The sequence below is a fragment of the Sciurus vulgaris genome (genome assembly GCF_902686455.1).
Source record: "Sciurus vulgaris genome assembly, chromosome: 7".
Classification (NCBI taxonomy): domain Eukaryota; kingdom Metazoa; phylum Chordata; class Mammalia; order Rodentia; family Sciuridae; genus Sciurus; species Sciurus vulgaris.
In genome coordinates this window covers 38,137,683-38,151,847 of record NC_136467.1, presented here as the reverse complement: position 1 = coordinate 38,151,847, position 14,165 = coordinate 38,137,683, and the positions used below count along the sequence as shown (strand labels likewise).

Below are 14,165 nucleotides of genomic sequence, written 5' to 3'. Positions count from 1 at the left end.
GGAAGGGGTACCCTATCTAAACACCAAGAGAATAAAGTATTCCTAATAATCAAATTACAAAGAGAGTTAGAAGATTCGTTTTTAGAATGAGTGAACAGAGAAATATAAAACTGAAGTGCCTATTTTCCATTCAACAATAAAATTTTAATAGTGCATAACTTCTCACTAACAAAATGTAAGGAGGAGGCAGTTTGAGTTCATTAACTAAAAACAATGCTGTGTGTGATCATGCAACGTAAACAGGTGTACAAGCCTACCTTCTGTGGCTAGACCTCTTTCGAATTTCCTCTTGAAAGCTGCATAATTCTTCACTAACTTTGGCAAGTTCTTCAAGAGCCTTTGCACACACAAGTAACAGCAGGTTAGCACTTTGAAATGTAAATATTTCTTTAGAAACAGTTCACAGCCAACCACATCTTACTTACGGTGCTGAGGGCTCCAGAACAGCTCTTCCTCTCTTCCTCAGAAGTCCTGGGGCCTGGCCAGGCCTGGAATTCCTTTTGGTTGTCTGTGGCGGCAGGATCCATAAAGCCTACTTTTGCTTTTTTGGTTGCTTTTTGTTCCTTACCCAACTGATTTCCTTCACAGGGTAAGCACTGCTCTGATTTATTTTCTTTCTCTGGACCATCCCTGTGATTTATCCCTGTAAGTTCACATTTTCCTGAACTGGGGTTGTCTGAAGAAGATTCCAACATTTCTTGAATGGCTTTCTCATGATCGAGATCAAGGACCTTAGAACGTTCATTCAGGTTGATTTTTCTCCGAAGCTTTACTTCCTGGCAAAGCTGTAAGAAATCAAAATGGAAACTTTATTCTCCTTAGCTCATTTGTCAATATTCTTGACACTAAGCAGATCATTTTGAACTCTCTTTGCCAGGTTACTAATATACTACTCTGGGTGTTGATACTTATTTCTCCAAATGGTGCCTCTAAAATACGGATTGGCTACAACTTTGATGAAAATGTGATAATGACCCAGTTATACTATAAAGCTCTAAGACTTTGATCATTTATTTGTGTAAATGTAGATCCCAAATTACTTCTTGAGATCTTTGTTAAGTCTGCAGACACTCAGCTCACTCATAAATTGAGAAAAGTAGTAGCTTTCTCTTTAGGCTTGAATCTCAGGAAAGCTATTCAAATATCAAAAGAGACTGTCAGAAAAATATTAAAGCAAATGACTCCATTTCACAGCTATTATCAATATCTGCATGACATGTATTATTCAAGAACTTCAACTACAGATATATTGCTGCTCAGTATTTTCCCAACACTCAGTTGAGAAAAGCACTACAAAGAGTTGATCCCTGAAAGATAAATGGTACGTTTACTTCCCTAATGATTATAAATTTATAAGCATTTATTGTATAAAGCAGCATAGCATCAAATAGCTTTGTGACTCAATTGTTTTGGTACCTATAAAAATTACCTATACTGAGCTGCTGATGGCTTTATGATTGAGTTCACCATGAGGACTGTTATGGTTTAGATATGATGTGTCGCCCAAAAGCTCTTGTGTTAATACAGGAATGTTCAGAGGTAAAGTGATTGATTGTAAGAGTTGTGACCTCATCAGTCAATTCTAGTTTGAATGGACTGACTGGTAACTGTAGGAAGGTGGGGTGTGGCTAGGTTAGGTGTGTCACTAGGGGCATGCCCTGAAAGGGTTCATTTTCCCTGACCCCCAGACCCTGCTTTCTGACCCCAGCTTTCCTCTGGTGGGCCCTTCCATCAAGATGTGCTATCTCACCCTGGACCCAGACCAATGGAGTCAGCCACATATGAACTAAGACCTCTGAACCTGTGAGCCCCAAATAAATTTCTCAAAGTTGTTCTGGTCATGTATTTTAGTCACAATGAGAAACGTTTACTAAAAAAAGGAATAAGAAGAAACTGAAAAGTGCCATGTTAAATCTAAGGATGCTGTTGGCGATGTTACCTTCCTTTTGAGTCGTCATAAGTGAAAGCAATATTCCTATAGTTTCAAAACCAGGGGGAAAAGTACTATTCCTAGGAAACAGGTTAGTTTTTTTGTCATCTGAATATTGAGAAACATGCAACAGGTAGTATTTGTATTGGTTACTAGAAAGACAGATTTACTTCTGCATTTTACATGATTCTTCCTTCTGTCTTCATCTTAATTATTTTTGTTTTTGCATACTTGACCATCTATGTAATTTTATGACATCATATATTCTCTTGGGTACTTAGCTGAGAAAAGAATACACAAATAATTTGCTGTAATTAATGGAAAACCATTTGCTTTGCATAAACAACTCTATCTTATCTGGCACTCAGTGCTTGTCAATAGTGTTCTGATTTTTCTACCAAAGAAAACAAACCATAAAGATTGTAATGTGAAAAAAAAAAAGATTTTTTAAAAAAATGGTATCTAAATAATTCAGAGTTTCTTTCTGAATTAATTCAAGTTTCAAATAATTCAAGCATGCATGTCTCTTGACTTTCCAACAGCAAATGCAATGATTATGGATAGTAGCTGAACAGAGATTCATGAGCATCTTAATGCCCAATGCTCAATGCTCTCATTGGTTGATGAATCACTTGAAATCTCTGAAGTTATACGTACATGCCTGGGAGTTTACAATTCTCTAGAATGATTCAATAATTTGCATCTGATTTTGTACACAGAACTTGGTGAAATGTTAAACAAATTCTGTCTATAATGCTTGGAACATGCTGAAATATTTCCAAGTCCTGATTTCTAAATTTCAGTTTGAAAAAACGGTCTTGATTCTTTGTGATAGGTGAAAATACTTTCCTATTTTTCTTTTTTTGTACCAGGGATTGAACCCAAGGGGGCTTAGCCACTGAGCCACATCCCAGTCATTTTTTTTTAAATTTTTCTTTTCTTTTTTCTTTTTTTCTTTTTTTTGTGGTGCTGGGGGTTGAACACAGGGCCTTGTGCATGCAAGGCAGGCGCTCTACCAACTGAGCTATATCCCCAGCTCTAATTTTTCATTTTGATATGGGGGTCTCACTAAGTTGCTCAGGACCTTGTTAATTTGCTGAAGCTAACTTTGAAATTGGAATCCTCCTGCCTCCACCTCCAGCCACTGGGATTATAGGCATGTGCTATCACATCAAGCTGTTCCTCTTCTTCTTAATCTTTTTACCCCAGTTTTGTAGCCTATAAGGTGGTGTGTGTGTGTGTGTGTATAAAGTAAGGGAGAGCAAGCATTAGTTTCAGGTATCTAAAAGTATCCCTGGGTATTGTTGAGAAGCACATTATTTAAACATATTCCCAACTGTGTAGCTATATATCACAAATAGCCAGATATCCAATAGCATGTGGCTACTCTAAGATGAGGAAAAAATGTAGTAGCCCTTCTGTCTTCCTAATGCAGAAAAGAAGAGTATCTCTGGTAGATATAATTCTGCTTCTGGCATGTTTACTGCCTGTTGGTTGATAGAGCTAATGTTTACCATATGTGGAATCTGTACTCTTGTCAGAATAATTATTGAACAATAACAAATTTGACCAGACAGCAGACTGCTTTAACAACATGGCTTAAAAAATTGATTGTATCCCTTAATCATTTTGCTTGGATGCTAGAACTGTCTGAGATTGTTACCAACTGGACCTCCCAAATCTTTGGGAGCAAGTGGCCCATGACTGTGTCAGTTTCTGATTGAATTAGCATTTTAGACTCTTATTTGACTTAGTCATCTCCTTGTTGCTCTAATATCAGTCTCTGGAAAGAGAGAGAGGATAAGAGAGCATGTAGAACAAATTTTCCAAAATATAAAGGAAGAAGAAGTAAATTTGTCCTCTAATCTCTAGTCAGATACTTCGTGACTATCTTTTCTCTTCATTTCTTTTTTTTTGTTTTTTGTTTATGGCATACTAATTTGATGGTTTGCACTTTGTTTATAAATTGTTAGCTGTTATTAAGAACAATTTTACACTATTCACACATAGGCACTTTGCTTATAAATAAAGGTCCAAGAATCTGTTAAAATAACTTTTTTGGTCCGGTGCATAAAGCCATGTAAGTCAATACTGTGGATTTTATCAGAATAAAGCATGATAAGTATAAATAACTTCCAGTTAGAACAAGCTGGAATCTATACCAGTGCAAATGCTTGAAGGAAATATCCAGGCCCAACAGGCTAAGACATGGTTAATGGGAAATAAAATGACTGTGTTAGAGTCATGCTATGTCATTTTTCATAATTCCTTTCCTAATAAATATAGCGTACCTTGCCAGAAAAAAATCTCATGTCTACTACCATTTCCTGTCTGATATATGACACTCCTTTTTATTATACAGAGTTATCTGACATGTAATTTCCTTTAGTAGGCATTACTTATAAATCATTCGAGGAAAGATATATATTCTAATGCTCAATTATAATTTTGCTAATATATGTTCTACTAATTATGTATTTCTTGCATTTTCTTCCAAGGCCATAATATTTGAAAACTCATGTAGAATACATATATCATTTTGGACATCAAACCTCTCTTGCCAGATTATGGTAGGTTAATAAATTTTAGAGTGATATTTCAAGGTCTTACTTTTCATGCAAGACTATAAAATAAGCATATTTCCTAAGATACTATTAAGTAAGCTTATGCTATTTTTGGTATGGTAAATGTCAGTGAGACATGCAATCTCTTTGAATAAGGAAAATAAAAATTGTTTCCAATATAAAATAAACTTCAATTTTCATCCTGAACTTGAAGTTTATAGTACATTTAAAACAAATCAACTTGTACCTCTTCTATCTTCTTCTGCATGATCTTCCATTGACTCTCCCATTCCTTTCTCTCATTGTCAAACTGGTCCAGTAATTCCATCTTTTCCTTATGCCAGCTAGTTTCTGTGTTCTCCCACTGCTTATGTAGGTCCATGGCAACCGGGTGTCAGCGAAGAAGTGTTTCTGCTCGTCTCCACCTTCTCTTAACTGTTTCTTGGAAGCTGGGAGTTGTTTTATTTGAAGCAGTCTCACTTGCCTTTAAAATAAAGCCTAATATAAACATAACAAGGGAGAGTTCCAAATTCATTTGCTTTCTGGAAATACATTTTATCATTTTATCAAAGGCCATTGATGTAAACAAGCTATAGGAAAACTGGACTCAAAAGAAGTAACAGCATCTGCTTAAGAAGAAACTAACATAGTCAATAAAATAATAACTATTGTCCAAAGATTTTTTTCCCTTTTGGGGACCAGACTTCAAAATTATAGTGGACAGATGGTTAAGTGCACATCTAAGATATAAACAGTCCCTTAACTAACCACCTAATCTAAAAATACAATATTTTGTGAATATCTAAGAGTTTAGGTATGAAATTCAGCTCTATGATCACATCTACACAAACTATGGCAGATTCTGCTACAACAGAATGACTCTGTTCTGATGCAATCTGATTATATACTTGTGACTTAGAGTCCTGAGCCAGTGCTGAACTACAGTCTCAATTCAATTCTGTATTTAGACTGAGCCATGCCAAATGTGCTTACTGCACCGAGACTCCAAAGTTAGTTATTGATTTGGGAGACAGAAGTATAAAGAAGAAAATCAACTTAAATCATAAAAATATCATTCTTTTACCTCATTAAGATCATAAAGCATTAAAACTATCCTCCTGTGAGATGTATGTTAAAACTTATTCAAAATTTCTTCTAATAGGCTATATATGTTTAGAATACTGCATAAAGAGAACTGAAGAAAAACGTTCGCTCAGTTTGCAGAGAATCTTTTAGTTCATTAAGTAGTGATTGAAATACTTAGATTTTTTTAAAATTCAGGGTAGAAACATTTAGGGTTTGAAGATACAGTTTAAAGTACCAGATATATAGTTTGTTATAAGTCATCTAAAATGTCTGATATTTAGTTTATTTGCATCAAAATGGGGATAATCACAGAATTGTTATAAACACTATCTGACATACTGAATACAAGGTAATGTTAAAAAATTCTCAGGCTGGGGAGATAGCTCAGTTGGTAGTGCTTGCCTTGTAAGCACAAGGCCCTGGGTTCAATCCCCAGCACCGCAAAAAAAAAAAAAAAAAACAAAAAAAAAAAAAAACTCAAATTTTCTCAATTTTTTGCCTTACAAATCTTACTTTGATTTCAACTGAAAATAATTTTATTAACAAACTCACTTTTAATGGGTAGAAAAGTATGTTTAAAATACATGAATCTGTTTAGAATAATTAAATAAATAAGCCTATAAGAGATCTAGGGTTGGGGGTATAGCTCAGTGGTAGAACGTGTGTTTAGCATGTGTGAAACTCTGACTTCAATCCCCAGCACCAAAACACACACACACACACACACACACACACGAAATCTAATTTGTCAATTTACCCAAGCCATTACCAAAATGCCATAACTTACCAAAAGCCACTTATGTTAATTATGGACAAAGTTCTCAAAAGTCAATATTTGATGCGTGCAGGCACTGCAGAATTAAGCCTACATAACCAAGCAGCAGGCACAAGTTTATATTCACAGGAAATACATGCACATTTCATATCCCAAATATTAGCTAAATATCAAAGGCTAAATTTTATTTGTCAGATTGTTCTGCATCTACATATCTGAGTGGTAAATGGTTTTGAATATATGTCTATATACATATGCATTTATATATATATATATATATATGTATGTTGGACTATAATCAATGAATCATAACACACTAATGAGGATAAAAAATGTTAGTTCTATATGTTAGTTCAAAAGCACCCTAATAATATTGGGAGATATATTCTTATTCTTCTCCCAAACTATTTGCTAAAGACACTTCGGTGAATTTTATCTATTTCTTTGGTACTTACAATATCATGATTAATTCAGCCAAGAAAATAATCTCAAGTTTAGATATAAAGATGCCATCATGTCTCATTTTATTCACACAATCCGACTAGTTCTAACCTCATTTTCCATTCCCTCCGTCATGCCATCTTTTTATTACCACCCTCCATACTTACAAGCCAGTAGGAGCAAGTATTTATCCTTAATGTCAATGAAATCTAACAAAATGAACATAGTAAATAATTTACAGAATTTGGGGTTTTGTTTAGATTAACTTAACATTCACTGATCTCCCTTACCTAGTTATCTTTTAGGTTCATCTAGCAACTATTCATAGGAAATGCAGACAGTGCTTATTTTGAGACTGGCAGACTGCTTTAAAACTATATGTAATTAACTGTGAACTGAAACCGTCTTGCTGACTAGAAGTTATTTGCCACTGGTATTGCTTAGGAATGGTGGAATGGTTTGAAATTCTAAAGGACAGTTGAAGAATTAACCAAAGAAGTTATAAAAAGGAAGCAGACTAATTTTAAGAAACTTGGAAAAGAAGTGCTATGACAGTTCATCTTTATCCCAATTGTCTTGAACACTGGAAATGTTCAGAATGCATCATCGTAAAGTTTTCCCACAATTTTGCAGCAAATGGTTCTAATTTTTCTTTCTAGTCCTAACTTTTCTTCAATAATTTCCAAATCAGGGTTAAAAAAGTACCACAGGCTCCTCTTTTTTACATACTAGAAGATCACCCTAAGATATTCTAAATCAGTCTTGCTCCTGGTAATAGGGCTGTATGTGAGGCCAGGTCATGCTCCTGAAGCAGCCTGAATCCTGTGCTTATCTGCAAAGGGCCAGACTCATCACTTAACATGGAGAAAGGCCAATCTACAGAGCTTCCCCCTTTCCAGAGCCAGAGCAACATATAGTGCCAGGAAACATAACAGTTATGGATCAAAAAGAAGCCTTTGCAAGAACATTTCTATACAGCAAAGTCTGTGCCAATTCTTGTGGGAGGATTTAATTCGTCTTTCTAGCATCTAAGTCTTATAAACATAAACATCAAGTGCTATACGGATGAATATATTGCTTCCACCCCTAAATGTAAAGTGGGAGACCATGGAATTGTTCTGAGGATTAAGTGAGCAAGAGAGACTCCTTAATAAAAGTGCTCAAATGCTCCTTTTGGCCATAAAGAACACTTGATAAATGACTGTTTCCTGGTTTCTTCCTGCTGTCCCTTCCCTCCCTCTCGTCTTCCCTCTTTTCCTTCAACTATCCCTCTTTCTTTGTTTGAAATGAAACTGATTATTTTGACCTTTATTTAATTAGAAAATTGATAGAAAAAATCTAACTTGCTTGTGTAAATGCCCAGATTCTCCATGATTTTCCTTTGCCTTCACTATTTTTCAGGTAGTTTTATAAAGACACATGTCAAGTTCAATATTTAGGAAATTTTTTTCATTGTTAGTAAAAAAATGAATACATCTATAGAAAACTGCATTTGTTAATGTTCTAAATTAAATATTTAAAAATCCAAAGCAGTAACTTTGTAGGGACAGAATGTTCTGTGATAAGAAGTTATGGGGTAAAGAGGTTCAACAGATTCAAAAACTCATTTTTAGTGCTTTCCACTAAGGCAAATATAAAAGTTCTCTTTGTTTTCAGTTGTCACTCTTTTCCTCCCACAGATCTTGGCATCTTAGTGGGAGAAGAGGGAGGATTTCTGTGCTGCACCCCCTTCTTCATGACTCTTTGCTCTCCATTTCATTTCACTCCTTCCAGAATTTCATTCAGAATAACAATTTATTGGAGCAAATGTAAAAAGGACAGAGTGAGCTGCATTACTTAGTCATGCACACGTTCTTCCCCTAACAACTCTAAGCTAGCATTACATAATCCGTTTTAACCTACTTCCCCTCTCCCAGGCTGGAGTCCAGGATTGTAAGGGCTTGTGAGTGGGTTGCGTAAGTGTGGTGATGGGAGGCAAATGGTTTTGCTAACCTTTCAGCCCCACCAGTAAGCAAAATTGTGAGGCCAGCACAGGGGTCTCACAAGATGATTTTCATACCCCACAGTAGCCTCAGTTGGGTCATGACGACACTTCTCCATCTGAAAGGTCCTCTATTCTTACTAAGCTTGGTCGCTACCATCTCAACCTCCATCCTGCCCACTGAAAACTAGATGTTAGCAAAACAAAGTGAGCCATGATAGTGGTTACTCCATGGCTTTTCTCTTTGGAGATTGTAGTTTTTCTTGCTCTTTTATTTCCTGTTTCTAAACATTGCTTTTCATATAGTTGAAAGTTTTCCAGTTTTAAGAGGTCGCATATTTCAACAAGAATGCTATACACAGCTGGTACTGTCAATCTCACAATTCCTAGAAGTCGTCATTTGGTCTCAAATGCTTTGCATCTGATTAACGTTGAGGGATTAAGAATTCCCAAGCGTATATCTATCAGAAAAGCACCACGGCCTCTAAAATTCTCTAGCCCTCTTCCTGGGCTGTTATCAATCACTTGTATCATTTCAACTAATTAATTGATTGAATTCTTCCCATACTGTTCATTAGTAAATGCATCTATCTAGAGACCACCCTGATTTGATTTTGTTAGATGGCAAAAAAAAAAAAAAAAAAATTAATACCATTTATTGCTCTTTCAGCACATTCTTCATGTTCCAACAAGGTCAAAGACAATCACATGCAATTCCAAACAAATCATTTTTGCTTTTTTATTTAATTATCATCTTCTTCCTTACTATCTTTCCAGTTATTTACTCATTTAGAAAACATCCAAGTTATAGGCACACCAGTTTTACTTTTCTTAACTTAAAAGCTTTAATAAAAACTTCTGGTGTAGATAGACAAATGTCTGAAATAAATCACCTCAAACAGAAGATACTGTGGTGAAATTTCCTCCTAACATAGGTTAAGCCACTAGGAAAGTCTCAGATTTCAGCTCCAATTACAGAAACACATCCTGCAGTATGTGAACCATTGTTTTGGATAAAACATTTATTTCTTTTTCATTGCAACTTTCAAATACTAGCAATCTCAAGGTTCATGAACTTTAATTTGCAAATTAATTTGAAAAACCTTCATTCTAATAATAATTGCACCCTAATAAGGATAGCTAATGAAACTCCCATGGTGGGCAAAGTGCTTTTTGCACAACTGAGAAGCAGTGTTTGAGAAACACAGCCTCAGAAAGCGGATGGCACTGTCAGTCCAGACTTCGGAAATCCACCACAGCAGCTGAGCGGCTTCTTTCCCGGAGTCAGTATGATCCATTATGCACCCCGCCCACTGTTCTTTAGCCCAGACACAGACACCAGCACAGGCAGATGTTGAAATCACACTGAAATCACTTAAACAAGAGCCATAGCTTAAAACGTGTCAGCAACAGCCTTTCTGTGTTTTGCATAATCAGTCACTTGCTTTCAAATTTGCCAGAAAGAAACATACCTTTTTGCCCTGGGGGGGGGGCAATCCTACAGCAGCTGGGCCACTGGTCAATCTAGTATTGGAAGAGAGTAGAGTGGAGGGCTAGTTGTCTAAAGAGCAAAGTCTCAGCTCAGTGAGTCTTGATTCTTTACAAGAAAAGAGCATGCAGGGTAAGTCCAACCATTCTGCAGAGCAGTACTGACAAGTCCCTTTGAATCCTTCAGCACTTTCACAAGTCAAAGAGCTGCTCAGCCCACTGTCACAGCAGCAGCTGAGACTACTGTGACGTCAGTTACTTGGAGGCGGCCTTCAAACCACTGCTTCCAACCAGAGCTCTGTAACTTTAGAGCAGCTCGTACTCTGGGTAAACAACTCCAGGTCCAGGACATTTTTAACTTTTATAATGGAGCCCAGCATTTTCAAACTTGCCAGAAAAACTGGTTGTTAACATCACACGATGACAACAGCCAATTTTAGATTTGTTTTATTAGGAAAGTAAACTCATTTCTTATGGGTAAGAACTATCTCTCTCCTTGCTTCTTTCTCCTTCTCAGCTAAAGTCAGGATGTACTCTTTAGAGCCATTATAAAGTTTGTGCCCAGATGTGGCAGAATGTGTAGTGATTATATATTCCATTACACATACCCCCCCACACACCCACACACAAACACAAACACATGAAATAATGTGTGGTGAGTGTGTGTGTGGGGTGTGCATATATAATCTCAAAGTTTGTAAAAACTTAAAAAAATTCTTTTGATAAATAGGGCATATATAAAGACTAACCTCATAGCTCCTTGGTAGTATGCTGCCTATAGTTACAATGATAATGATGTCTTTACATTTTAGGAATTTAGAGTCCGTGGGAAAGAATACTCGTAACAGGAGTGAAAGAAAAACAACAGTTAAGTACCCATGTACCCATGTACCCAGTTTCAGTTGAGGCGCACTGCAGACCAAATGGGGACAAAAGGTAGCCCGTGTGTATGGAAAAGCTCCCTAAACATAAAATTGGCTTATTGTGGAAGTGCTAGGAAACTTTCTGTCCTTCGGTAATATTTCTAGGGTGTGTTGGTATGTGACGTTATTTTTGACTCCTTCTAGGTTCTATTTCATAGATAATAAAGCATTTAATAATAGTAACTTGTTCTTCGTGGGATTTTAATACATAGGACAACTACAAGAAACCCTGGTTTCCTAATCTTGATAGCAAAAACATCAACTATAATAAGTATAATAGTAATTATTCACTGAGGGGCAGCTCTCTGCACTGAGTACTTCAAATAAATCCTAATCTTAGTTCACCCTCTTTTTTGTGGGGGTAACTGGGAATTGAACTCAGGGGCACTCAAACACTGCTGAGCCACATCCCCAGCCCTATTTTATATTTTTTATTTAGAGACAGGGGCTCACTGAGTTGCTTAGCACCTCATCCTTGCTGAGGCTGACTTTGAACTCACTATCCTCAGGTCTCAGCCTCCTGAGCCACTGGGATTATAGGCATGCCCCACTATGTAGATATTATTAATCTAATTGTACAACCATGGCTTAGAGAGGTAATAAGTTCACAGAAACACTCCAAGTGAAGGGCTTGGGACTGGTTTTTCGAATTGAAGACACTGGAATTTTGTCACAGAGGTCTAGGTTTCAATTTTACTATCATCACTTCATCACGGAGCCTCTATTCTTTAAATGAATCATTACATTTACTTTATGAGACTATGAGACTATTAGGGGATACATATAGTGGTAGGCACACAATAAATGTTAGCTATTGTCTTCCTGCCTTCTTATGAAAACAGAAGATTCTGGACAGAAGGGTGAAGAAGGAGCTGCTCTAAAGCATCATTACAGAACGATCATGTGACATTGTTTCTCCATTCTCTTTCATTTCGAATCTTTTAATTTCTATGTGTTGTTTTGTAAATCAAATTAAAACTCTTTCCTAAGTCCTATCAGAAAACTACAGGAGAAATTATACTGGACCATACTTCAGACTGTCACTCAAAAGTACCTGTTTCAATGACACTTTTACTGGGTATCCCAGTAACTACTTATCAGCTTCTCATTGGGAAAGTTGATCTTAAATTGTACATAAAATTAAAAACCAGTGAAAGATTGTGACAAAGCTTTCAATCCATGTTTACTACTTTTTGTAGGATTTAATAAATCTTTCTGTTGAATATATATGTATATGTATACACACACACACACACACACACACACAAATTTCCATGCTGTTTCATACCAAAATACATGGTTGGATACAAAGACAACAACTATTTTCAAACATTTCCCTAAAAATGTTTAAGAAAACTTGGTTTAAGAAAAGATCCTACAGTTACATGTATAAAATCAATGGATTTAAAAGACTGACTGATTTTCAGATATCTCAAGTTGCCTGACATTTCCACGCAGGAGTCAGAATGGCTGAAAACTTTTCCATAGGAAAAAGGAATTTGTTGCATAATCCAGGTTACTCCTTAGTCATTTGAATATTTGAATCTTCAAACATAAAATTCACATAAACTACTGCTCTATGTTTTGGAAAGAATGATAACAGTTACACCTGTTGACATACTGGTCTGATTTCAATGTATAACAGATATGCAAAGAAATGTATATAAAAATGCTTAATGAAAAAATAAATGTAGAAAATCCAGCTGCTATTGAGAAACCATAAGGAAAATTCTAAACAGGGTTTAAAAAGATCTATATTAATAATAGTGTTAAGTCACAAATGAGCACTTTGGAGAAGGTAAAAGAGGGTACTGACTACATAAGTGTCACTAGCAGGTAATTTCAGACTTATAGAATTTAGAGCCAGAAAAAGCCTCTGAAATCATCTAGCTAACCTTCTCATTTTACAGCTAAGGGAAGAGGCCCTGATGTTAAGTCATTTGCTCAAGGTCACAAAGCCATTCACTAGGGATGCCAAGAATAGAATCCAGGTCTTCTCATTCTTGGTGGAGGGCCTTGAAGTTTAGAATTCCAAGCAGTTCCAGAGAAGTGAATCCAACCCAGGGGTAAAGAGTGTTGGCATGAGAGGAGAGTGAGAGGTTTAATTTTGGTTTTGTCAAATTTTAAATTCAGTTTTCTTTTATTTCCGGACAAGAGACATGATATTCTATCTTTCAAGTATGGCACAAGAATCATAAAACAGAGTATTTATTTTGATAACTATTTAAAGAAACTTGGGTCCTTAGCTAATAAAATATTGCACCCAAATACAAAGACAGAAGTGTTTTACTAAGTTGATTACTAAATTATTTCAACTTAGTCATTGAAAAAAGAAATCTGGGGATAATCAAAGCAGCATGGCCTTAAGCATGCCAGTACATATTTAACCTATAGTTTTATGTTCATAGGCCGATTCTGAAGCATTGTAGAGTAATTATTTAACCTCTTTATGCTACAAACCTGGTTGTTCTGAAACTGGGTAGATTTTGACTTCTTACATAAGTTTTTTAGTTGCTTTTCCCTTTATCCTTAATCCTTTCTTCTTAAACATATTTAAGGATTTAAGTTAAATGGTGTGGTATTTATATTTTCATTAAGGAGGAGAAAAATAATATATTAAAATTCCTTTTTAAAAACAAAACTAGTTCTTACTCATTTTAAGATTAGAGACTATTAGATGACATATTTTAAGTAATTAATCCTTCTAGAATAATATCTATCTTTTGTGATTTTTAAAAGTACTTGTTTTAGTGAGCTTTTTCTCCACTGTGACCAAAAGACCAAACAAGAACAAAAGAGGAGGAAAGTTTATTTGGATTTCGCTGTTTCAGTTTGGGACTCACTCTCAGTCCATAAACAGGTGACTCCATATAGCTTTGGGACCCAGGGAAGACAGAACATGGAAGGACATGGTGGAGGAAAGCAGCTCAGGACATGGCAACAGAAAGCAGAGGGTACCCTGCCTACTAGCAATGAA

At 35.9% G+C, this 14,165-nt stretch overlaps 1 protein-coding gene across 2 annotated transcripts in view; it reads right to left on the bottom strand.

The window, feature by feature from the left end:
* Positions 1-14,165, bottom strand: part of KIAA0408 — a 31,549-nt gene that overhangs the window by 9,901 nt on the left and 7,483 nt on the right. The window contains exons 1-4 of one of the 2 annotated variants that reach the window (XM_079146254.1): positions 10,250-10,791; positions 4,742-4,992; positions 426-785; positions 258-337 (exon numbers count right to left, since the gene is read on the bottom strand). In XM_079146254.1, the coding sequence (XP_079002380.1) occupies positions 258-337; positions 426-785; positions 4,742-4,876 (575 nt within the window). In that variant the 5' untranslated portion in view covers positions 4,877-4,992; positions 10,250-10,791. Of the gene's footprint in view, positions 1-257; positions 338-425; positions 786-4,741; positions 4,993-10,249; positions 10,792-14,165 lie in introns of those variants that run through there. The other variant, XM_079146253.1, reaches the window with a different exon arrangement.